The sequence below is a fragment of the Lethenteron reissneri genome, chromosome 60 (genome assembly GCF_015708825.2).
Source record: "Lethenteron reissneri isolate LAM-NWPU_2019-01 chromosome 60, ASM1570882v1, whole genome shotgun sequence".
Lineage (NCBI taxonomy): Eukaryota > Metazoa > Chordata > Hyperoartia > Petromyzontiformes > Petromyzontidae > Lethenteron > Lethenteron reissneri.
In genome coordinates, this window is record NC_083838.1 from 3,759,902 (window position 1) to 3,784,024 (window position 24,123).

The 24,123-nt window shown below is 46.0% G+C and overlaps 1 protein-coding gene across 2 annotated transcripts in view; it reads right to left on the reverse strand.

The window, feature by feature from the left end:
* Positions 1 to 2,822: 2,822 nt before the first annotated feature.
* Positions 2,823 to 24,123, reverse strand: part of LOC133357889 (cadherin-4-like) — a 30,745-nt gene continuing 9,444 nt past the window's right edge. Inside the window, exons 6-19 of one of the 2 annotated variants that reach the window (XM_061576046.1) lie at positions 23,874 to 24,034; positions 22,192 to 22,326; positions 19,403 to 19,588; positions 18,416 to 18,687; positions 17,425 to 17,567; positions 15,733 to 15,854; positions 14,659 to 14,758; positions 11,506 to 11,766; positions 10,105 to 10,226; positions 8,966 to 9,178; positions 7,777 to 7,941; positions 5,617 to 5,709; positions 5,088 to 5,210; positions 2,823 to 4,388 (exon numbers count right to left, since the gene is read on the reverse strand). In XM_061576046.1, the coding sequence (XP_061432030.1) occupies positions 4,254 to 4,388; positions 5,088 to 5,210; positions 5,617 to 5,709; positions 7,777 to 7,941; positions 8,966 to 9,178; positions 10,105 to 10,226; positions 11,506 to 11,766; positions 14,659 to 14,758; positions 15,733 to 15,854; positions 17,425 to 17,567; positions 18,416 to 18,687; positions 19,403 to 19,588; positions 22,192 to 22,326; positions 23,874 to 24,034 (2,231 nt within the window). In that variant the 3' untranslated portion in view covers positions 2,823 to 4,253. The remainder of the gene's footprint in view (positions 4,389 to 5,087; positions 5,211 to 5,616; positions 5,710 to 7,776; positions 7,942 to 8,965; positions 9,179 to 10,104; positions 10,227 to 11,505; positions 11,767 to 14,658; positions 14,759 to 15,732; positions 15,855 to 17,424; positions 17,568 to 18,415; positions 18,688 to 19,402; positions 19,589 to 22,191; positions 22,327 to 23,873; positions 24,035 to 24,123) is intronic. The other variant, XM_061576047.1, reaches the window with a different exon arrangement.

A 24,123-nucleotide genomic window follows, 5' to 3' on the forward strand; every position in this document is an offset into this window, starting at 1 on the left:
TGGAGGAAATCAAAAACGCTACGCCAGTGCATACCAAACTCATTAGAAAACGGCACATTTTAATTGGTGAATACAAATATTTTAAGGTAAAATTTTGTTTATTTCTTTAGTTTTGCTTATTTATTTAGTTTTGTCTATTGTTTATTTTTCTTGTATTTGTTTATTTAGGTTTCGCACGCATGTGTTATATAGTTACTGTAGTTATTTGCACGTCCTTTTTTATACTTACTGTAGTTATTTGCATGTACGTTTTCCGCGGGGCATAATACATTTGCAGGCTAAATAAAGGCTCTGCCTTGAAATTCGTCCATTGTTGACATTTGTCCATACTCTGGTTCCTAACCAGACGAAAGTGCAAGTACTCCTAGGGGTGCTCGTGACACAGATAACAAAATAAATCCCAACACGTAAAATATATTTTTTTAAAGACATATGCTATTCACTTATTTTTTTATGTGATTTTTGAGTTATAGGAGGCTCATCTGCAATTTTAGTGTTTCAGTCCCATTTTGTGTATGGGTTTTCTCCGCGTACTCAAGTTTTCTACTAATAAAAATTATTAGTTGAACGGACCAAGACAGACCCGTCTATAAAAGAGTCCTGACACACATTCCACTCACACAATTTTATTTTAATCAGTGTTTTCTTTTTTTCAATGGAAATGTTTTGGTAAATAGGCAGGACACATGAGAATGTTTTTGTCCTTCCAAATACTTATCCTGCACGTGAATGGGATCAAACAAATATATGTGCCCGATATATTTCGGCAAATGCTAGCATTCATAACGGTGTCAATAAGCAGAAAGTCAAAATAAGCTGCACGTGATCAATTCATCACGGGAGAGGTGGATTGAGAAACTTTCCAAGTTGTGGGATGAGAGGGCTGGAGGCCTGAACTTTAACTCTTTTTTATTGGGCTCTACATTCATGATTAAACATACAGTGTCGATACTCTCTTGTAAATGTCAATAAAACACACATTTTCGGGGAATCAGCGACAACCAGCGCTGGCATCAGATAACTTTCATGGGGAAACCAGAACAGAAAATGGCTTCCCTTCCCCTTACAGCAATTCATGAAGGTAGCAAAGGTTGTGTGGTTCATATAGTTCAGTTTAACACGATATGAATACAGAGTCCTGCTCTCTCTGAAATAATATCGTCTTGTTTTTTTTTTTTGTGGGCTCCTATTGAGTCTTGGACCTTGGGAAATTGGTTATGAATAACAAACTCCGTGACTTTCGCTTTAATGGGTAACCATTCATAATTATCAGTGGTGATTATTATTTGATAAACATTAACCCACAGCAGGGCTACATTGCAGCGCAGCAAAAATACATTGTTCGGCTGTACCTCAATGATTCTGCGTATATACACTCCCCACCTTCACCAACTCACACTTGACCAGAGTGGTGAAATATGGTCAAATAACCACCACGACCCACATGGGCAGGCTTTGATCAAGCAGTGAATTGAGTTAGAATGACTGTCCATGGCTAACACCAGTGGCGATAATTTGAACCAGTCCAGAGCAACCTCTTCCCCAACCCACAATGACCAGTTAATGATAAAACGACGGCCAACGGCTGACAAGGCATGCCTCCGCATGCCTTGTCAATCCTTGTCAATCCAGCAGCGAAATTGACAAAAGCGTAATTATACTAACCACGTGGTCTGACATAAAAATATATAATTTTTAAAGAAAAGTATCTAATTACGGTACGAGTAATAAACGTTTGTCTCAGACGGAAATTAAAAGCCACCCAACTCCAGCAAATTTACCGATACAAAAGCCACTATGCGTCGCAGTCTCCCTGCTCAATAGAAGCAATGAGCAGTATTCGTGTCCCACTGGCAGACCAGAACTGGGATTGGAAATTTCACTTTTCCTTTGGCAGTGGTCGGTCTTTTACCAGTGCTTGAAAAATAAAAATGTACGGACCACTAAGCGTGGAGCGATTAACTACACCCAGTAACCTAGACATTATATTGTCACCATATGAGGTTGCAATTTAATAATCTCAATATTTTTTTGTCTTATTTTTAGCACCTAGTTTGTATTGTTTGTTTTTATTTAGTTGTGTTAAAAACTTGTTAAAAACTAAATAATGACAAACCTCACTGACTTTCAAGGCTCTAGAACGAGGAGGGTGCCACTACGTTTTCGCAGTAGGGGGCGACAATTGCCATGCGTTTCTCAAGCAGTTCATAAAAAAAAAATGGCGAATTTGGACCATAACGCTGGCACGTGACAGCATCTTTAACATCCACTGTAAATTTTTTATGGTTAACACACCCACTGTATAACCTGGGTGGCCTGCTATATTGGAAGCACATACCTCTAGAACAGGTGACGAGCGCAAGGTCTGCAGGTCACCTCCCCCACTTCAGAATACCCTCCCGGCATCTTCTCTACAGCAGAACCAATACCTCTGCCGTAGCTGACCATTGCTATAACGCTGTGGGCTCGCATGATATTGTTTTTTCCGAGATCAAGGTACTCTGCAAACCTTCGGGCAACTATCAAAGGTTTGTTCATGAAGCCATCCAGATATATAAACATAGACGTAACTTCAACCGAGAAGATGGATACAAATTGAGCAATCATTGGAAGGATGTTATTAACCAGGTAAAGCCTTAACTGGTTGTGGTTGTTTCCATCCTACCTGCCGCTTACGAGTACATTTTTCAGAGTTACTTTCCCCCCGTGTCCCACACTCAGCTTCCCACTTCTAGCCCCGCCCACTTCCCTCCCCCCCCCCCCAGCCTCACTTTTTCTCCCCCTATCTCTCACGCAGCCCCCCCCTCCCCCCCTCCCCCCCCTTGTCTCCCCCTTTCTTACCTATATAATCTATTGCCGTGGCAGCTATCTTGCCTACTTCAGCATTTTTCTTGCTGTGGTTGTTCCACCTGATGAGGATTGCTTGTGTTACGATCGAAACATCGTGATTTGTTTTATTTTATGTCTACCTACGTGACTTTACCGAAAGAACCAAAGAGTATGTATCTAGGTATGTTGAACTTGTCATCCCTCTGTTTTAATTGAGCTCATTCAAAACGCTCATCTTTGCTGATGTTGCTAGCTGGCATCTTAGCGTTTTTGAGGGTTGCAGCGATTTCAGATCTTGCTCCGTCTGCAGCGAAGTGACCCAGGCCCTTGAGAGCCACATCTACTTGGGCAATGATATCATTAACTGGTATGTGTCTAGGTGTGACTGCAAAGTTTAGTCCTTTAGCTATGTTGAACTTCTTTCGCACCGTACGTAGTCAACTGTGCTAATCGGAGGTGCGTGGTGGAATGACAACAGACTAAACACAAAAAGCAGTTCTAGAGAAATGAGTTTTCAATCTAGGTTTAATCTTGACTTTCAATCTAGATTTTCTCCAACCTCTTGAAATAACCTTGGCTCAATGCAAGACCTTGAAGGTTTCGATTTAAAGCTTTCGTGACTGCAGCAGGGATTCAGCTTCTTGGTTCTATCGATAAAGTCACGTAGAAGGGAAATAATAAAATAATAAAAAGAAAACATAATAAAATTTCGATTTAAAGCTTTCGTGACTGCAGGGATTCATCTTCTTGGTTCTTTCGATAAAGTCACGTATTGTTTTCCTTCTACGTGACTTTACCGAAAGAACCAAAAAGATGAACCTTGAAGGTGCTGTTTGTTGATGGCCGCTTGATGTTTTGGCCTTTAGGCCCTATTTTTTTTTAGATGCCCTCTTTCGGAGTGGATTCTTCATCCATGCAACGATTGCCGTCGACGCAACCAATATAAACCGAGGAGTGGTGTGAACAGGGATCTAAAAAAATACACAACATTAACGTTTTTAAAAAGTGGCAAACGGAGTTAAATTATTTCCTTCTCCCTTCTTCCATCGTCACCCCCTTCCTCCTTAAATACACTGCTCCCGACCGTTACCCCTACGGACGTATGTATGTTGAACTTCTTGAACGGAATGTAGCCAACCGTGCTAATCGCGGTGGGGCAGCGAGCCCGGACACATCCCAATCGATCGGGAATGTATTGCCTGTGTTTGTTTCGCGTTGCCTGGTGGGTTTTTTTTCCCTTCCCCCCTTTTATTAAAATCTACTTTGTATTCTGCCTTTCTTGAATGAGAATAAAAGCTTTTTTTTAATATATATAAAAAAAATAGAAAGTTGCGGACGGCCATACCCGAACAAGACGCAGACGTGACATTTAACTGCGACCATCTTGAACCGCTCGCGTGAAAAAAACGGGGCGGCTCGGGGGGTCACAGAGGCTCTTGTCGGGGCAGAATTTCGCTGCAGGAGAGGGACAGCAGCGACCCTCCCTGGCCCTCCTTGCTGTAGATGAGCAGCGAGTCCGCGGCGGCGTTACTGGAGTCCGAGTCCATAATCCGCAGGCTCTGCGTGCGTGCGTGCGCGTGTGCGTGTGTGTGTGTGTCGTTGGTTGTGGTGGATGCCGGAATATATGGGGAGGAGTTTTGGGCGTTCAGTTGGGAGGTGGGGGGGGGGCAAAGAAAGGAGGAGAGGGAGGAAGAAGAGTTGGGTTTTTTTCACTTAATTTCGTTAAATTCCAGGTTCTTAAAATCAAGCCGTTATTTTGATTGCCATGCAATTAACATTTCTCAATAGCAGGCTGTGTGGAAAAGTCCAGCAACCGCTAGTGGGGATAAGAGGTCACTTGAAAGGAGCTCAAAGGCAGCTCTGTGGTATCCACTTCTGTGGGTCATTCTCTCACCCGAAAAGGAACACAAAAATCGGTTAAGAATTACATACGACGGACATCTCAATCGCAGCGTGAGTGTATTTTAGTTTGTTTTTGAGTTTGTTGTCCTTCCCCCGCACCTCCGATTAGCACGGTTGGCTACGTACTGTGCGAAATAAATATGCCTGACGTATACGTGACGTCACTATGGGGGGTGTGCGCGAAATGACATAATGGCGGTTGCCATGTGTGGTACAGTTACGTGGAGTTACCAAGCAGTGTCGCTGTGCGTGTGTAATTAATGTCAATTCTAAGCTATGTCAACATACACAAATGATGACGACGTTGATGTAGATTATGATGAAGAAACACATGTTCATGGTTGGGGCGTTCACACCTCGGCCATGAAGCTGTAGATCTGGCTGTCCCTCGAGGCACCGGCGAACGCGCCATCGCGACGATCTACAGCGGAGGCGAGGATCCCCTCCGAGGCGAGGCCCATAGACGCAAACTCGGAGTGCTGCTCGCGATGTAAGCACGGTAGCAACAACGTCAATGGGCAGCAGCAGCAGCAGCAACACAAACAACAATACCAACCAATAACAACAAATACGCAACATCGACAAACAACGACAAGAATATGAATTAAAAATCAACAAGCAACAATAACCGACTAAAATAAACAACAACATCGACAGCGGCAACAACAACAACAACAGTGAAAAAAAATCATCATCACGGCCAGTGCTCTTGTGTTGGCAGTGTTGATGATAATGATGATGACGGTAGTGTCAGAGGTGATGACAGCGGTGTTGTTGTGGTCATAGATGACCATGACGGTATTGGTAAGGATGGTTTCGATTATGACGATGATGATGATGGCAGTGATCATCACCACCTCCACCTCCTCCTCCACGATTTCTCACCTCGTTGTCCACCCACCCTCTGTTCTCTTGGCTCAAAGTCGCGACTCCTGCGCGGAACCCCGAGGAGCCCAGTGTGGTTATCGGCCACGATTCCTGCACACGTAGCGCCATGCGGTGGAGGTCCTTTTATTTTCCGCGACCCTATAAACCGCAACTCGTCTCAGCCCATCGTCCCCCTCCGGGTCGATAAAACTAGTACCACTTAGGGTGGTACTTTTAATAAATTTTTGTATTCACGACGTACATTTCTTACGCGATTCGCTGTGCACGGCTGCACGTGATTTTGCGCGCGGCTGCAATTTGGCTGTTGCTCGGTCGGCGTTAAGCCGCTTGAGGTCGCGTCCGGGATTCCTATCCTCACTCCCTGCTGCTGCTCTCTACCCCCCCCATCCCCCCCCCCTCCCGGCACAATTTCCCATTCGGCTGTTTCGATGCGCACTGATGGCCACTTTTATTAAAATAAAGACCGAGCGATTGATTGAGGTGGGGGAGTCAACAGTGCTTCTCCAATGGATAGACTCGACCACCCCGTCCCCCGCCATAGAAATGAGGAATGTCCACCGCTAGGGACAGAGCTGCAAGCGGGCGATCAGCACCGCTCATTTGAGCTGGAAATCAGAGTATTTATACTGGAGGAATCCGATGAGCTACAAAGCTCTTTCTCGCAGATGTCCAATGAGAGCGGGTCAGAACGTTACAGCAACAAACAATACAAAAACATTATTTCAGTGCAAGGTAGCGGAAAGGTAAACAACTCACTTGAAATATATTTAATCACTTTGACCTGGCTCTACCTTAAAATTCCTATTATCAACGTTTTTATTTATTAAATGCAGTCCAACACAATCGTTATTTCACCAAGAAATGGAACCAGTTCGTTAAGATAAATTTGTAAACCGAGGCCAGTTATCTCCCTTCCCATTCGTCATGGAAATGTGGGAGTGCAGAGATGTCCTTTTGAGCCATCAAACTCAAGACATGCGTTATCAGGACCCCTCGGGTTGGCCAAGTTTATTAGCGATTTTCTTGAAGAATTTCACCTCTAAACTATACATGTGTAATGCGGGCGTAAACGGCCCTCCGGAAGTGACGTCATGAGGGGAGGAGTTAGGTCACGTGGGGGAGAGGGGTTAAGCTATAGAAGGAGGGGAACCGGAAGAGGAAGGGGAGTGACGGGAGACCAGGAACGAGAGAGGCCACGAAGGGCGAAAGCGGAGGGTGGCGAGATCGCCACGGACACGGGGAGCGAGGATCGGCACCGTCGGCCAGCGGTGACCGACCCGAAGCAGCGAGGAGGCTGCAGTCAGCAGCGGGGCTGCATACGGAGTCAGCAGCGGGTCTGCATACGGAGTAGCAGCCAAGAGGGTCTGCATATAGAGTTAGCAGCGGGGATCTGCATAGGGAGTCAGCAGCGAGTCTGCAGGGAGAGGAAGGAGGTTACAATAGAGATAGCAGAGAGTCTGCAGGGAGAGGAAGGAGGCTACAATAGCGATAGCAGCCGGGGGCTACAAATAGAGTATCTACAAGAGAGTGCCGTGTGGGAAAAGACAAGAACCCAATAAAGGACACGAAGTCAGAGAGAAGCGTCTGAGTCCCTTTATTACACATGTATGACAGCAAGGTCAGCGTCGTAGCCTTGTATTACAGAAATGTCGTCACACAAGGGCACTGGAGTATGTGCGATCGTGATTATTGTTGCGGAGATTGAATACATCACTAAATGTCACGTGAAACATCTACGAAACATCAAAATACATAGCTTCTTCTTGGTTCTTTCGGTAAAGTCACGTAGAAGGGAATAAGAAAATAATACAAATAAAACAAAATAATGGAAATAATTAAATAATAATAATAAATAAAACATAATAAAAAAATATTTAATTATGCTTTATTATTTTATTATTAATTATTTTATTATGTTTTACTTTTCTTATTTTATTATTTCCATTCTACGTGACTTTACCGAAAGAACCAAGAAGATGAATCACTGCAGTCACGAAAGCTTTAAATCAAAATTTTACAGCACAATTAGTCCATGATGGAGGACGTTGGTAGCATTTGCCACCCTAGACGGTGCCGATCAACCCCCTTGGCTCACGGACTATTTGGGGAAAAGGGGGGGGGGGGGGGTAGGTTGGGTGGTCCGTGAGTGTCACTCACCAGGGCTGCACCGTCGCCCCCCAGTAGAGCCGTCATGCCTCCCACAGCGGCCCCTGTCCCGCCGAGCGCGCCGGCCCAGCCCCCCAATCTCTGAGCTCCGTCGTTCGTAGCGGCGGCGGCGGCGGTGAGGTGAGCGGCGCTTCCCAGCCCGATGGCGGTGCCCTGCTAAGGGAAGCCCAGGGGTTGTTTTGGTGGCATTAGGCTCGCTCAACAACAGCCGGTTCACCTGGCAACCATTTTCGCAATCGGATACCGGTTCGAGAATCAGAATAAAAATATTTTCTTGGTTCTTTCGGTAAAGTCACGTAGAATGGAAATAATAAAAATAAAACATAAAACAATTATCACGACGTTTCGGCCACAACGCAAGCAGCCGTCCTCAGGTGGAGAACAGTCATTCAGACTCTGTCTTCTCGACAGACCTGTTCTCCACCTGAGGACGGCTGCTTGCGTTGTGGCCGAAACGTCGTGAGAATTATTTTATTATGTTTAATTTTTATTATTTTATTATTTCCCTTCTACGTGACTTTACCGAAAGAACCGAGAAGATGAATCCCTGCAGTCACGAAAGCTTTAAATCGAAATCATAATATTTGTTTAGACTGAAGGAGTAATCCGATGAGCTGTAAAACTCTTTTTTCACAGATGTCCAGTAGGGATCGGGTCAGAGCGTTACAACGACAAACGATACAAAAACACGATAGGAGTGTAAAGTATAAGAAAAGTAATCAAATCACACAAAAAATACATACAAATAAAACGAAATCTTTACTTTACCAGGTAATGCTCGCTGAGCTCTATAGAGTAGCTCTATTTCAGAAGCGCCCTTGGCCACAAATGATAGCTTATCATGTGGAAATTTATAGCAGGCAAACAATCTAAAGTATTATGATGGGATAACTGACTCAATTGACTAGCAGATGCACCAACTGTGCTCCGCAACTGTGCAAACTCGCTGCGTTTTATCCGCCCGTCGCTCTGCTCGTTGTTGTGAACATCGCTCCTCCCCCCCCCCCCCCACCGGCTGTTATTGTTGGAGGCGGACGCCCCTGGCGGCCCAATAGTGTGTCCTTTACGAGCCTCCCCCATGGAGGCCGATTTTGGCACCGCTGTTAGGTACCGGTCATCGGCAAAATCTGCTCGGCTCCACATCATCCCCCCTGCGCACACATATACCCACGAAGCGTACCTCCGTTCTCATGGCTGCGCCTCCATTTGCCATGGCCGCCGCTGCCGCAGATGACCCGTGTGCCGCGCGAGCTTCATTTGCCGCCGTGAACGTTTTGGTTTCGGAAACGAAGCGCGACTCTTGGACGGCGGCTCTGGACCCTGCAGCCATTGCAACCTGGGTCCCGTTGGGCGCATTTAGCGACGTCGCCGCCACTGCCCCTGCGATCGGAACCTGTGGGGGGAGGAGGAGGAACAGCAACAACGATAATGATTTGTAATTAATTTTGCTGGTGCAGCCGCGTTGTTGGTGGCAAGATGTTACCTCGCCTGGTATACGTTCCATTCATTGGCTACCACATTCTGATAAGCTCTCCCACTCTCCTCTCCTCCCCCTTAACTTGTATTTAAGAACTTGCTTCTTGAAATCCCTGCCTCACTTGATACAGCAAATCTGGCTGTGACGGTCCCACCTGATGACGGGGACTTGTGTTGCCTCCGAAACGTGGTGATTTTTATTATTATTTTATTTTTATTAATTTTGATTTCATTGTTTACCTACGTGACTTTACCGAAAAAACTAAGAGTAGGAGGACGTGGGTTCGATCCCGACCCTGATGCCTGCTGCTGTATATTTGGAGTTTGCGTGTCTCTCTCTCTCATCATCATCACGGTGGCTAGGAGATGTTAACTACCTCGCTTGGTATGCAGGAGGTCGTGGGTTCGATCCCGACCCTGATGCCTGCTGCTGTATATTTGGAGTTTGCGTGTCTCTCTCCTCGTGGTCGCGTGGATTTTTCTCCGGGTCCTCCGGTTTATCCCTGCACGTTTATAATCGACATGCATTTAGAGTATTTGTGCTGCTATACATTTCCACGTGATGATAAGACACTTCGTTGGGCTATCATTTGTGGCCAGGTCACTTCTGAAAAATAACTTCATAGCTCAGTGGGCCTTACCTGGTAAAATAACAAAAAATATTTGAGTTTAAAAAACATTTTTACCACGTGCCGTATACTAACCCCGTGTTGACACAACACGTGGACATGCAGAGCTCCCTCTCTCTCTCTCTCCTGTATTGTGACCTCAGCAACCTGGGCGGTCGTTCATCGAGCGGGGGGTGGAAGTGAGCTGTGGCTATAGAGGTGGGCGGGTGCTCACCTTGTCCACCTCTTCGCCCTTGGTCCAGGTGGACAGCGAGCTGTGGGGGGCGTCCACCAGCGAGTAGAGGACCGACTTGGCGCTCTTCCCACGCTTACAGCAACAGCAGAGCAACAGGATTGCTGTGGTGCACAAAACAGACAAAAAAGGCCCCCCGTCCACCCCCCCCATATAAGTTCAAGAGACTCACCATTGGAACCTCCTTTTGGCGTCATCTGGTCTCGGGTGTGGACCGATCAATTTCAAACACAGTGCATACATTATCAGAGTTGTGTTTTTTGTTTGCATTCCGACCGCAGGTATTGTGGTCAATGCAAACATGACTCCTCGTAAAAAAATGTGTCCGTTGTGTTGCCAGATAAAAGGGTAAAAAAACAATTATCATATTTTGCTACTGGCAGAGGAGGTTCCAATGGTGTAAATGCTTAACCCGAGCTCTCATACTCTGATGGTGCATTGTCTTTGAGTTGTGTGCTTTTTGGCGTCATCTGGTCCAACACCATGTGAGACTAGGCTCTAAGAAAAGCTGTCTCGGGTGTGGACCGATCAATTTCAAAGACAGTGCATACATTATCAGGGTTGTGTTTTTTTGTTTTGCATTCCGAACGCAGGTATTGTGGTCAATGCAAACATGACTCCTTGTAAAAAAATGTGTCCGTTTTGTTGCCAGATAAAAGGGTAGAAAACCAATTATCTCAAGAGACTCTTTGAGCAAGTACTGTAGTGAGCAGCATTCAGACCAGCACGACACACGAGAAAGAACCAAGAATATTAATCCCTGCAGTCACGAAAGCTTTAAATCGGAGTTTAGAAAGGTCTCTCGTTCTAGGTTTCCTTGTGGATTAAAATTTGATCGTAGTTATTTTATATTGCCAGATTCATGCATGATTATCAACCAATGACTCTCGTGTACGATATGTGTGTGAGTGAGTGTGTGTGTGATTGTTTAAGTCGTGGCACCTGCTGGGTCTGCCCCGTGACCTCCTGCCAGCGCGCGTTCGACACTTCACGTGGCCTCAAGGTGCACTTGGCCTGGCACAAGCGTCATGGTGACGTCACCGCCACTTAGTGGCGAATAGCGGTTGTTGTTGTTGTGTGATTGTGTATGCCCCAATAGTCTGTTAAGGCTATACGGGGGATCTTTTTCTTTGTGATTGTGTGTGTGAGTCTGTGCGAGTGTGTGTTAGTTTTGTGTGTGTGATTGTGTTCCGATTTAAAGCTTCCGTGACTGCAGAGATTCATCTTCTTGGTTCTTTCGGTAAAGTCACGTAGAAGGGAAATAATAAAGTAATAAAATATGTATTATTATTATTTTATTATTTCCATTCTACGTGACTTTACCGAAAGAACCAACAAGATGTGTGATTGTGTTTGAGTGTGCCATTGTGCAAAAACCAGCACCAGCCAAGAGCAGCCCCAGAAGCCCGGCCAGGATCCCAGCGATGGCGCCGTCTGAGAGGTGGCTGCCCAAGGCTTTCCCAGCCTCCCCGGCCGCAACGACGCAGTCCGGTTCGGGATGACCGCTGGTGCCGCATGGGCACACGGAGACGTTGAGGGTCCGCGTGGCCCCGAGGCCGGCCCGGTCCGACACGTGCACGGGCACCGAGTGGAGGCCACGTGGTATTCTGGGGCCTCCACGGTACTTCACAATCGCCGACACGCCTGGACGCACGCACGCACGCACGGGTACAACAAGTTCAAGTTTATTTATTAGGTATAGCCCTGTGAGCCATTTGGCTCTTGAATCGGGTGCAACCGCAACAAACAAACAAACAAAAACATGAACAAGAAACATCTTAAAGTGAATATGTGATTGAGTGCAAACAGAAAATCCAAGTAAAGACAGCAAAATATTGCAGAAAAAAAGCACCGTACATCAACGCTGTGTGCAAAAATCCCAGTGGGATGCAAGTCAAACAACAACAACAACCACAAGACAACTTAGATTAAGGCCATCAGTCTAACTCTGTACTACAACAAACAAACATGGCTAAACCAGTACATCTTCTTGGTTCTTTCGGTAAAGTCACGTAGAATGGAAATAATAAAATAATAAAAATAAAACATTATAAAATCATTCTCACGTTTCGGCCACAACAGGTCTGTCTTCTCGACAGACCTGTTCTCCACCTGAGGACGGCTGCTTACGTTGTGGCCGAAACGTGAGAATTATTTTATTATGTTTTATTTTTATTATTTTATTATTTCCATTCTACGTGACTTTACCGAAAGAACCAAGAAGATGAATCCCTGCAGTCACGAAAGCTTTAAATCGAAAATTAAACCAATACACTTTTCGAAATCACCAAAATAAAGCTTAAACAACGTGTGTGTGCATGCGCATGCGTGCGCGTACCAGTATGGAAAATGTGTGCAAAAGAGCTTAATAGCTCATCGGATTCCTCCAGTATAAATATTCTGACTCTGAGTAAATGCCCACCCCGGTTTTACTTATCCCAGAGTCGCCCTCCATCTAAGGTACCCCGCACCGCCTATGAGCGTACGGTGCGAAAGAGATTCAACATACATACACACATTCCATCACCATCATCAGCAGCAGCAGCCGTGATCATTCCGCACGAAGGCATAACAAAGTCACCACCACCTCTGAAAATCCAGCGATGCAATAATCCATTAAGCACCCGCACATGAACGGATTTTGTCACTCCATCTCCCTGGTGGACGCGTTTTAAAATGCCGTTCCCATTCCTCGGCTGTCAATCTCTCATTATTCTTGACCACCGTCCATCATTCGTATTAGCCATGACATGTCCTGCCCAAGTCCCCACTTAACTTTTTTTTTGGTTGAACACGTTGGCCTACATATTCATGGTACTTTCGGTAAAGTCACGTGGATAGAAAACAAAAATGAAAAGCAAAAAACCCACGACGTTTCGATCGCAACACAAGCGGCCTTCTTCAGGTGGAGAGAAAAAAAAATTTGGTCGCGTAAGTGTACGCGACCAATATCGTCCATGAGGTTTTTTTGCGTTAGATCGCGTAAATATATAAATGTGTCGTTAAACCCACCAACACCCGACACAACCAACGAGTAAGGATTGTTTCGTAAACAGAACATGCCAATTCGTCACTAGTACAGCACGCCGGTGTGTTGGAGAGCCAAGCCACAACATATAAAAAAAAATTATATTTAATAGTTTGGATGATGTTGGTACATAGCCTGTGCTCTCTAATCCACGTGGTTCCTCTTTCTGTTTCTCAGTGTAATTCAAAGCATTCATTTCTCCACACTGCTTTGTGTACTTTTCAGTTTTTGTTCTACGCTCTTTGTTCGTGACCATATTTACAAACCATACACCCATAGCAGGTAGCAAGTACCAAATCCTCAGTTGGCTACGTACGGTGCGAAAGAAGTTTCAACATAAATGCACACATAAGATGCTTCGCAAAGCAAAATGCACCCCAAACTTGTACAAGGTGCCAATAAAGATACACAAATATTGTCACACACACGCGCGCGCGCGCACCAGATTGTAAGACCCACCCCCGACTTTTTACTTTAAACTAAGTGGGGAGGTGGGGAGGGAGGGTAAGTGTGCCTTGTAATCCAGAACAAAAGGTAACTCCCCTGGGATTGATAATCCCATCAGAGACAGTAAAAAGTCCCGGTTTGTGTCAGTGGCGTAGTAATGGTACCAAATAGTGACAGATTTGGTGGTACGTCTTAGTGTCGTGGTTCGGCTAGTTGTAGTGGGTTAATTGTAGGGCAATATTTGTAGTCGGCCGAGTGCTAATGTTATGGTTAGTATTAGTTGTAGGGCGAGTGACTATGGAAAGGCAAGTATCAGGAGTATGGCTATTACGTTTGGTATTCATGGTAGGGCTAGTGTTATGTTACAGCTTTTTTCTCTGCCCCCTCCCTCTCTCCGCCCCCGCCCCCTCTCTATATTTAAGGCCCCGTCACAGAGACGACCTCTCTCTTTGTGCCGAAACGTGTTCTCTCTCTGTGCATCTTTATGATGTCTGTCTGCTTATATGTCTGTCTATAGTTTTCTGGTTAGATTTTTGTTGCTATTTCTTTTATACCTGATGATGATTGCTCGTGTTGCAATCGAAACGTCGTAGTATGCTACTATTTAATTTATTATGTTATCTTTAAACGTGACTTTACCGAAAGAACCAAAGAATAATTCCTGCAGTCACGAAAGCTCCAAAATTAAGAATGTTACAGCTTGTGTTAGAGATAGGGCTCGGGTTAGTGACATGGTTAGTGTTAGCAGTAGAGCTAGTGTTAGTGACATGGTTAGTTTCAATGGTAGGGCTCGTGTTATGGTACAACTTGTGTTAGAGATAGGGCTAGGGTTAGTGGCATGGTTAGTGTTAGCAGTAGAGCTAGTGTTCGTGACATGGTTAGTGTTAACAGTAGAGCTAGTGTTCGTGACATGGTGAGTTTCAATGGTAGGGCTCGTGTTATAGTCCAGCTTGTGTTAGAGGTAGGGCTTAGTGGCATGATTAGTGTGAGCGGGAGAGATCGTGCTCGGATCGGAATCCGGCCGAATTTTGTTGGGACTATGGGTCAGTCGGGCTGCCCACCATCAGTCTCGGTGATGGCCCAGGTCTCCTGAGCCTCCGTTGGGATCTCGAACGTGAACGGAGCTCCGTTGGCGTCTGAGTCCGAGTCGTTGGCCGTGACCTGCGAGCACACACATGGGGGTTGTGGACACGCAGAGACGCACGCACACACGCGCACACTTATGTAATAAAGCTTGTTGAGGCGACTTCTGGAATCCTAGTCTTAGGTTTTTTCGGTAAAGTCACGTAGGTAAAAATTTTAAATTAATAAAAGTAAAATGAAACAAATAAAAAAATTCACGACGTTTCGGAAGCAACACAAGCCTCCGTCTTCAGGTGGGACCGTCACAGCCACGACAGCTGTATCAAGTAAATGAGAGATCACAAGAAATACTACCCCGTATATATAATGGTTGAGCGGGGAAGGGCCAGGAACGGCACACTTTTTTTATTAATATGGTAAGGTGAGGCTTAAGACCAAGAGTAGACTGCATAAGGTGAGGCTTAAGAATCCGTCTTTTATTCAACTTATATTACAGTTTCCTTCACGCTGCTGATAGGCAGCGTGAGAGGGACAGATAGAGAGAGAGAGGCGCACTGCCACGTGGCAACTCGGAGCCCCACTTCCGCGTGGCCTCCTTCCTCCGTTCGTTCCCGTTCTGACCATATGTCGTTCGTCTCCACCCCTATTTAATACCCGGGTCACGTGGTACGTTTCCGCCTGAATGACTCTTGTCTTCTCGACAGACCTTCTCGACAGACCTGTTCTTCACCTGAGGACGGCTGCTTGCGTTGTGGCCGAAACGTCGTGAGAATTATTTTATTATGTTTTATTTTTATTATTTTATTATTTTCCTTCTACGTGACTTTACCGAAAGAACCAAGAAGATGAATCCCTGCAGTCACGAAAGCTTTAAATCGAAATTTATTTTATTATGTTTTATTTTTATTATTCTATTACTTCCCTTCTACGTGACTTTGCCGAAAGAACCAAGAAGATGAATCCCTGCAGTCACGAAAGCTTTAAATCGAAATTATTATTTCCTCTTAAAACCAAAACCAAACACCCCTAACAGAGTGGCAAAGTGGTCTCACCTTGACATAGTTGGGCCCCGTGTCACACAGGGCCACGGCAGGCTGTACCAATGCAGGGGGGTTGTCATTTGCGTCGTCTAGTTGAATGGTCAGGGTGCTTGTGCTCGTGCCTCCAGGGGAATCTGCACAGACAGGGGAGGGGGGGACGTGGGAGAGAAACGGCGGACGGTTTCGGTGTGACGCTGTCCTCTCATTGATTCACTGGTCCAAAAAAAAAACATTTTTTTCTGGCCTGGACTTTTGCAGCTGTTCTAGACTAATTTCAGGGTGCTGATTCCAAATCTGATCTCAGATTTGCTCTGTCACATCGATTTTTATGCTATCGGCATACCCCACTTTCATTGATTTTACCCGAAAGTAACTCTGTCACTTATGATTGCAAGTTGTTGCGAGTCAGTGACTGCTTTAGTGTTAAAATGTGGTGCTGTATTTTTAGGATAGTGTGTTTATAATATCTTTTTATGTAGATATCCACATTCATTTAATATTTTTCTTCTGCAGTTTTTATGAAAATGCAATATTTGATATCTCAAAAACCTGATGTGATAGACAAAAACTGATGCCAGATTTGGAATCAGCACCCCTTAAAATTACCTTTAAACCGTTGGAATACCTCATGCCAGAAAAAGTGTGTTGACCAGTGTTATCATTGTCATCACCATCGTCATCACAGTCTCTTAGCAGGCAGGATTTCGCAGGCAATATTGTGATTCACAATTGGCAATATTGTGATTCGCGATCGGCGTGACGATATATTTTATTCACAACTAATTAATATTATTGACCAATGATATTATTCACGACTCATTTATCTGGGCCAATTACTCATGAATACACTTTGCCTGTAGCAGGGTAGCATTTCAAGTTAGTTTAACTAGACCACGTTTGATCACCAATTATTATTACGTTAATAGTAATTATGTTAATAGTTTGTAAAAAAAAAAATTTGAGCGGGTGTTGTTATTGATAGAGGGGCTAAACTGACAGAAGAAGAGGCTGACAGCCTACCATGTGTCCCATTTAAGCTGTGTCCACACCCTGAGCAATCAGTTGCACAACTTGGTTGCATGCTTCTCAACCGGTTGTGAGCAGTTGTGCAACCGGTTGCTTCGATGAGAGACGGACTCACCCTCCATGCGATCTGCTCAGTGATGTATTTAATCACGAAACAACATTTAGGCAACCAACATTGGTCGTTAAAATCCTGTGCAAGCTGTTCAATCTCCTTGTTGCAGCCCCGCTCAGACACGGACGAAGCAGTTGCAGGCGATAATGTTGCGTGATGTCGAAAGCGATTTGGTTGTGCAACTGATGGCTCAGATGCGGACCTGGCTCTAGGGTAGATGTCTATGGGATAGGGCGGATAAACTAAAACATATTTTTTAAGTGTTTTTATTTTTTTTATCAGGAACGGCCCAACGAGCTGTATAACTCGTTACCAGAAATGACCCGGCCACAAATGATAGCTCACAAAAAGTGGTTTATCACGTGAACATTTCTATTAGCCAATATTGATTCTAAATATGGAGGGGAAAACCGGAGGACCCGAGAAAAATCCACGTGCCCACGGGAAAAGAGACACGCAAACTCCAAATAAACAGCAGGCGTCAGGGTCGTGATGGAACCCACGACCTCCTGTACATCAGACAAGGCAGTTAACATCTCGCCACTGCGGCGCCCACGTGGCAACACCTGGGTCGACTGCTATGAAGGTGGCCATGTAGGTGTTGTTGACCACGAAGGGCGATTCGCGATCGGGTGGACGCTTTGTGGTGATGGCGCCGGTCTTTGGGTCGATAATGAGCCATCCTGCCGGGTCAGACAGCACGCCATACCTGCCAGGAAGAAGAGTAATGACTGAGCAGCTATTAAGATCAATTCGGCCAAGTGGATACTGGTGGTAGGGAGCCACCACCAAAGCCACCAAAGACAAGATCCCCAGTATAGCCCAAACAGGCTGTTGGGGCAATTGCTGTTCGCAAGCACCTATGAAGGCCAGCACGGCACACGAGGAGGTGGGTGGCCAGCACCACGCCCGGCCGCCTTTGTCTCCCGAGTGGCGATGTTTACACACCGCACCAGGTACTAATTTGAGGCTGAGTCGACCTAGGGGAGGCTCAGGACCGGTTCAGATAATCGTTACTCTTCTTGGTTCTTTCGGTAAAGCCATGTAGAAGGGAAATAATAAAATAATAAAAATAAAACATAATCAAATAGATTTACACCATGGGAACCTCATTTGCCAGTAAAAAATATGATATTTTTTTTTTACCCTTCTATCTGGCAACAAAACTGACACCTTTTGGCGTCATCTGGTCCAACCCATGTGAGACTAGGCTCTAAGGAATGCTGTCTCGGGTGTGCATACATTATCAGAGTTATGTTTTTTGTTTGCATTATGACTGCAGGTATTGTGGTCTATGCAAACATGACTCCTTGTAAAAAAGGTGTCAGTTTTGTTGCCAGATAGAAGGGTAAAAAAACAATTATCATAATCAAATAGAACCAAGAAGATGAATCCCTGCAGTCACGAAAGCTTTAAATCGAAATATAATCGTTACTGGTGTTGGCCGTGAGCAGGAATCGAACTCATAGGGCAGCGCGCTAACCGCTACACACACGCACACCACATGCACGCACACGCACGCGTACACACCACCGTGAGACAAACACCTGCCCCCACCTGATGTCGCTCTGCGCCGGACCATCAGGTCGCGCGAAGGCCACGGCGTGCATCGTGGCAATCGCGCCCCCCGAGCTGACGCCCTCCAGCATCTTCGCGTCCAAGTGACGCGCCGTGAGCACGGGTCGTTCGTCCACGTCGCGCACACGCAGCGTGAACTTGGCCATGGAGGAGGCGATCGTGGCCGAGTCTGGGGGGGGCCCCACGAACGGGACCTCGTTCTCGGCGAGCACGGCCAGCTTGAGCGAGCTCACCTTCTCAAAGTCCAGTGGCTGGTGGGGGGGGGGGGGAGGCGGCAGTGAGGTGGGGTGGGGTCAGAGGTCGCAAACGGGTTTTGATTCCTTACCCGTACCCGTACCCGGCCGCACCAGGGTCGAAAACGGGTACCTGCACCCGTACCCGGCCGTACCCGTACCCTACCCGTACCCGGCTGGGTATTGGGTATCGGGTACCTGATTGCGACCTCTGGGATGAAGCCATGTTGCAGGCGCGGGTGGGTTGATTCTAGGAACTTGAATTGTGAGAAGAGACAAGACGTTGGGAAATGAGTGACAAACGGTGACTCACCAGTGACTCACGGTCTACCCGTACCTGGCCGCACGAGGGTCGCAAACGGGTACCCGTACCCGTACCCGTACCCGGCCGGGTATCGGGTAGCCGGGTCACGTAGAAGGGAAATAATAATAAAATAATATAAATATAAAAAATATATATTTTTATATTCATAGTGTTTTATTATTGAAACAATTTTATTGTTTTATATTTATATTATTTTATTAGAATTTTTTATATTTACTGTATATTATTTTATTGTTTCCCTTCTACGTGACTTTACCGAAAGAACCAAGAATACGATGTTAGGTTGTTGATGGCAATTTTGTTGAATCGCTATCGCCATTGTAAGTTCGGACCCCATCGTAACTCGGGGACTATCTGTATATATGGGAAGGTGTGGGGTGGGGGCTGTGTGTGGGTGTGGCTGGGCACCTTGATGAGCGTGATGACGCCCTCGTTGGTGACGGGGTCGGTGTCCACGCGGAACTGGCCTCCTTCATTGCCCCGCACGATGGTGTAGCGCCCTCGCCACGCGCTCGTGTTCACCTTGTCGGCGTCCGACACGCGCACGCGCCCCACCACCACCTCCTTCGTGTTCTCATCCACCTCCCCGGACAGCTGGGGAGGAGGAGATGGACAGGGTCACGGTTAGGAGTTGGGGCTGTTGTGCTGATTCAATAACAATGGGCGTCGGGGTAATTGATGCGCTGTCTCTTGCTGCCAGCCGCCCTGCATTCTCGTCGAGGAGCGTAAACCATCGTTCACGCAAACTCCTTGCAGCGGTGGCAGAGGTCGCAAACGGGTTTTGATTCCTTACCCGTACCCGTACCCGGCCGCACCAGGGTCGAAAACGGGTACTCGTACCCGTACCCGATACCTGGCTACCCGTACCCGGACGGGTATCGGGTAGGGTACGGGTACCCGATTGCGACCTCTGGAATGAAGCCATGTTGATTCTAGGAACTTGAATTGTGAGAAGAGACAAGACGTTGGGAAATGAGTGACAAACAGTCACTCACCAGTGACCTACGGCCTACCCGTACCCGTACCCAGCCGCACCAGGGTCGGGTAGGGTACGGGTATCGGGTACCCGATTGCGACCTCTGGGATGAAGCCATGTTGCAGGCGCGGGTGGGTTGATTCTAGGAACTTGAATTGTGAGAAGAGACAAGACGTTGGGAAATGAGTGACAAACGGTTACTCACCAGTGACCTCACGGTCTACCCGTACCCGGCCGCACCAGGGTCGCAAACGGGTACCCGTACCCGGCCGGGTACGGGTAGCCGGGTATCGGGTAGGGTACGGGTATCGGGTACCCGGTTGCGACCTCTGAGTGGTGGTGGCTTTTGGTTCGCCGTCGAACAAAGACGGTGGTCACCGCATCGCGGCGCTTTTGGATGCGCTTCCCGGGCTGTCTGGAACGCTCTTGCTTCCGATATGCGCTGGAGCCACTGGAGCTATGCACTGTTAAATAATCTAGATTGAAAGCTCATTTCTTTAGAACTGCTTTTTGTGTTTTGTTTGTTGGCCTCTAATTAGCATGGTTGGCTACATATTGTGCAAAAGAAGTTCAACATACATAGATACATATGATGGGGCCGAGTCTATCCACGGGACACCCATTGTTGATATCCCCACAAACTGGTACTCGTTTTATCGACCCCCGCAGGAATAAGGATTGTGAGCTGGTCGCTCTATCACTGAGCCACCGCATACACGCATATTGATAGATGATAACAACAATAGTGCAATATGTTATACATAGGATTTCACGGCCAATATAAAGAATAATAATAACACTGGTCAACAAAAGAAAAACATTTTTTCTGGCCTGGACTTTTGCAGCTGTTTTAGACTAATTTCAGGGTGCTGATTCCAAATCTGATCTCAGATTTGCTCTATCACATCTCATTTTTATGCTATCGGCATACCCCATTTTCATTGATTTTACCCGAAATTAACTCTGTCACTTATGATTGCAAGTTGTTGCGAGTCAGTGACTGCTTTAGTGTTAAAATATGGTGCTGTATTTTTAGGATAGTGTGTTTATAATATCATTTTATGTAGATAGATATCCACATTTATTTAATATTTTTCTTCCGCAGTTTTTATTGAAAATGCAATATTTGATATCTCAAAAACCTGACGTGATAGACAAAAACTGATGCCAGATTTGGAATCCAGCACCCCTTAAAATTACCTTACAACCGTCGGAATACCTTATACCAGAAAAAGTGTGTTGACCAGTGTTATCAAATCCTAAACCATCAGCCTAAAGTCCAGCTGTGTCAGTGACCCAGCAACAGTTGGGAGGCTCATCACACCGACCACCCATCTCTCGATTCTTATTGTCCTGTGAGGTCAGAGCCCGAATTTCAAATTTCACATTTCATCCACCCCTCCGATTGGCACGGTTGGCTACGTACGGTGCGAAAGAAGTTCAACACATTTCGATTTAAAGCTTTCGTGACTGCAGGGATTCATCTTCTTGGTTCTTTCGGTAAAGTCACATAGAATGGAAGTAATAAAATAATACAAATAAAACATAATAAAATAATATATATTCTAAAATAATAAAAATAAAACATAATAAAAAAATATATTTCATCATGTTTTATTAAATCCTTTATATTAAGTTCGCTTGCTTGCTTGCTTGCGTGCTTGCGTGCTTGCTTGCTTGCTTACGACCGTGCAAATCTTTCGGTCGTTTTTTAACCCACTTCCCGTGAACCAATCGAGCTGACATTTTGCACACAGACTCGTTGTGCGAGACAATTAATGTTCGTGAAAATTTTTTCCAAAATTTTACACTGTTTAGGGAAAACAAATTAAATATTTAATTACCAATTGCTTAATACTGGCAGACAATCATCTGACCCATAGGTGGCAGCCATCTCAAGCCAGAGGACGAGAGGATTCTAGCCGCCACGCATATAAAGGATTTATAGTGAAAAACTTTGTTTTTACGGGTTATACTTATTTTTATTTTTTTATTATTTCCATTCTACGTGACTTTAGCGAAAGAACCAAGAAGAAGTTCAACATACATACCTACGTTACATACAAACCTCACACACACACACACACACCCTGGGGCAACCGATCATATTTTAGCTTCCACGCTCTTCTTTGTACGCTCCGCCTCGCGACCTCCAGTCTGCCTCGAATGACCTACTCGTGAGCCTGGACATGGGAGGGGCGTTGGGAAGTTTCTGCCGCACCTCTTTGGCCACGACCTTGGGGGCATTGTCGTTGATGTCAGCCACAGTGATGGAGACGGTGGCCGTGCTGGACCATCCGCTTCCATCTCCGTTGTTGTCGGCCACCTCCATGACCAGCGCGTAGTACTCCACCGTCTGTGCACAAAGATAAAGGCACAGATCCCTCAGCACCCATGTAGCCTACGCAGGCCGTAGTCATGGAGTCAACATTGGTGGGGGAATTAATTCTAGATTTGAAGCTTTCGTGACTGCAAGGATTCATATTCTTAGGTTTTGTCGGTAAAGTCACGTAGGTAAAACATTTAAATTAATAAAAGTAAAATAAATAAATAAAAGTTTTCCTTTTACTTGTATTAATTTAAATGTTTTACCTACGTGACTTTACCGAAAAAAACCTAAGAACATTGGGGGGGACCAAATCTTCCAGGGGGTCTAGGGGTCCCCCCCCCCAGAAAAAAAAAATCTAAATTTGAAAACTAATTTCCTGCCTAAAATATTAAAAAATTCACTAACACATGGGATAGATTTTTCATTATCTTTTTTTACAATAATGTCGAATAGTGTATTGTATTACATTGCTCTGTTTTTTTGCTTTTTCACCTTTTCTTGTTCCATTGTATGTAATGGCAGAGATTAGGAATTAATAAAGTACAACCATAACCACAATCATATGAACAGAAATCTATGCATTGTTACATGAAGACAAGTCCAGATATTGTGGCCAAGGGTTAGCAAATTATTATTTTTATTTACACAGCATAGCTATTAAAACAAAAAATATTGTCTACAGCAATATATTGAGGGGGACATTTTGAGCACATTTGAAAATTTGGGGGGGCTGTCCCCCCCAATGTATATTATAATTACGGCCTTGTAGCCTACGCAGGCTGTCGGGGGCAAATGCAGTTAGCGAGCACCTATTAAGGCCGGGACTGTAGCACACCTACAAGGGTGGAGGGAGGGCGGGGGGCACCATGCCTGGCCTTTTCGTCTTCCCCAATGCCGATGTTTTGCACAACTCATCAGGTACTCATTCAAAGCTGAGTTGTCCTAGGGGAGGCCCACAACCGGTTCAGATATTCAACACCTGAACGTTGACCGTGAGTGGGAATTCAAATCGGTAAGCCTGGTTCGTTGCACAGTGCGCCAACCACTGTGGTACCAGACAGCAACAACAACAACAACAACCGCCATTCGCCACTAAGTGGCGGTGACGTCACCACGACGCTTGTGCCAGGCCATGTGCACGTTGAGGCCACGTGAAGTGTCGAACGCCCGCTGGCAGGAGGTCACGGGGCAGACCCAGGTGCGCACATACACACATACACACACGTGTACACGCTCTCACATGCTCACGTGGCCAAGAGAGCCAATGACTGGGTGGATGAGCAAGTGAACATTTGAGTGGCTGAGTGAGTGAATTAGTGAATGGCTGTGTGAGTGAATGAGTGAATGGATGAGCGAGTGAGTGGTCGAGTGGCTGAGTGAGCCGTTAAGTAGCCGAGCGTTTGGATGCTTGAATTGTTTCACAGGCGGCTGAGTGACTGTGCGTGCGAGCGAGTGAGTGAGCTACTGATCATTGCGTGAGTGAGTGGCTGAGTGACCAAGCTAGTGAGTGGCTGAGTGACCAAGCGAGTGGTTGCGTGGGTGAGCGAGTGAGCGAGCGATCAAAGTGGGTTGACCTCGCGGTCGAGCTGGGAATTGGTGCGGATGACACCGTCCGCGGGGTTGACCCTGAAGTCGGTCCCCTGCGGGTGCTGGGATATGAGGCGGAAGACTAGCGCAGTGGCCGGGGTTCCGGGCTCGTCCCGGTCCGATGCCATCACCTGCACTACGAATGTACCTGCACGCACATGGCATACACGCAACGAACCCTCATCACGATCGTCGTCGGCCAGAGTCAATCCACTGCCAATCTCGGCGTAGCTCGGT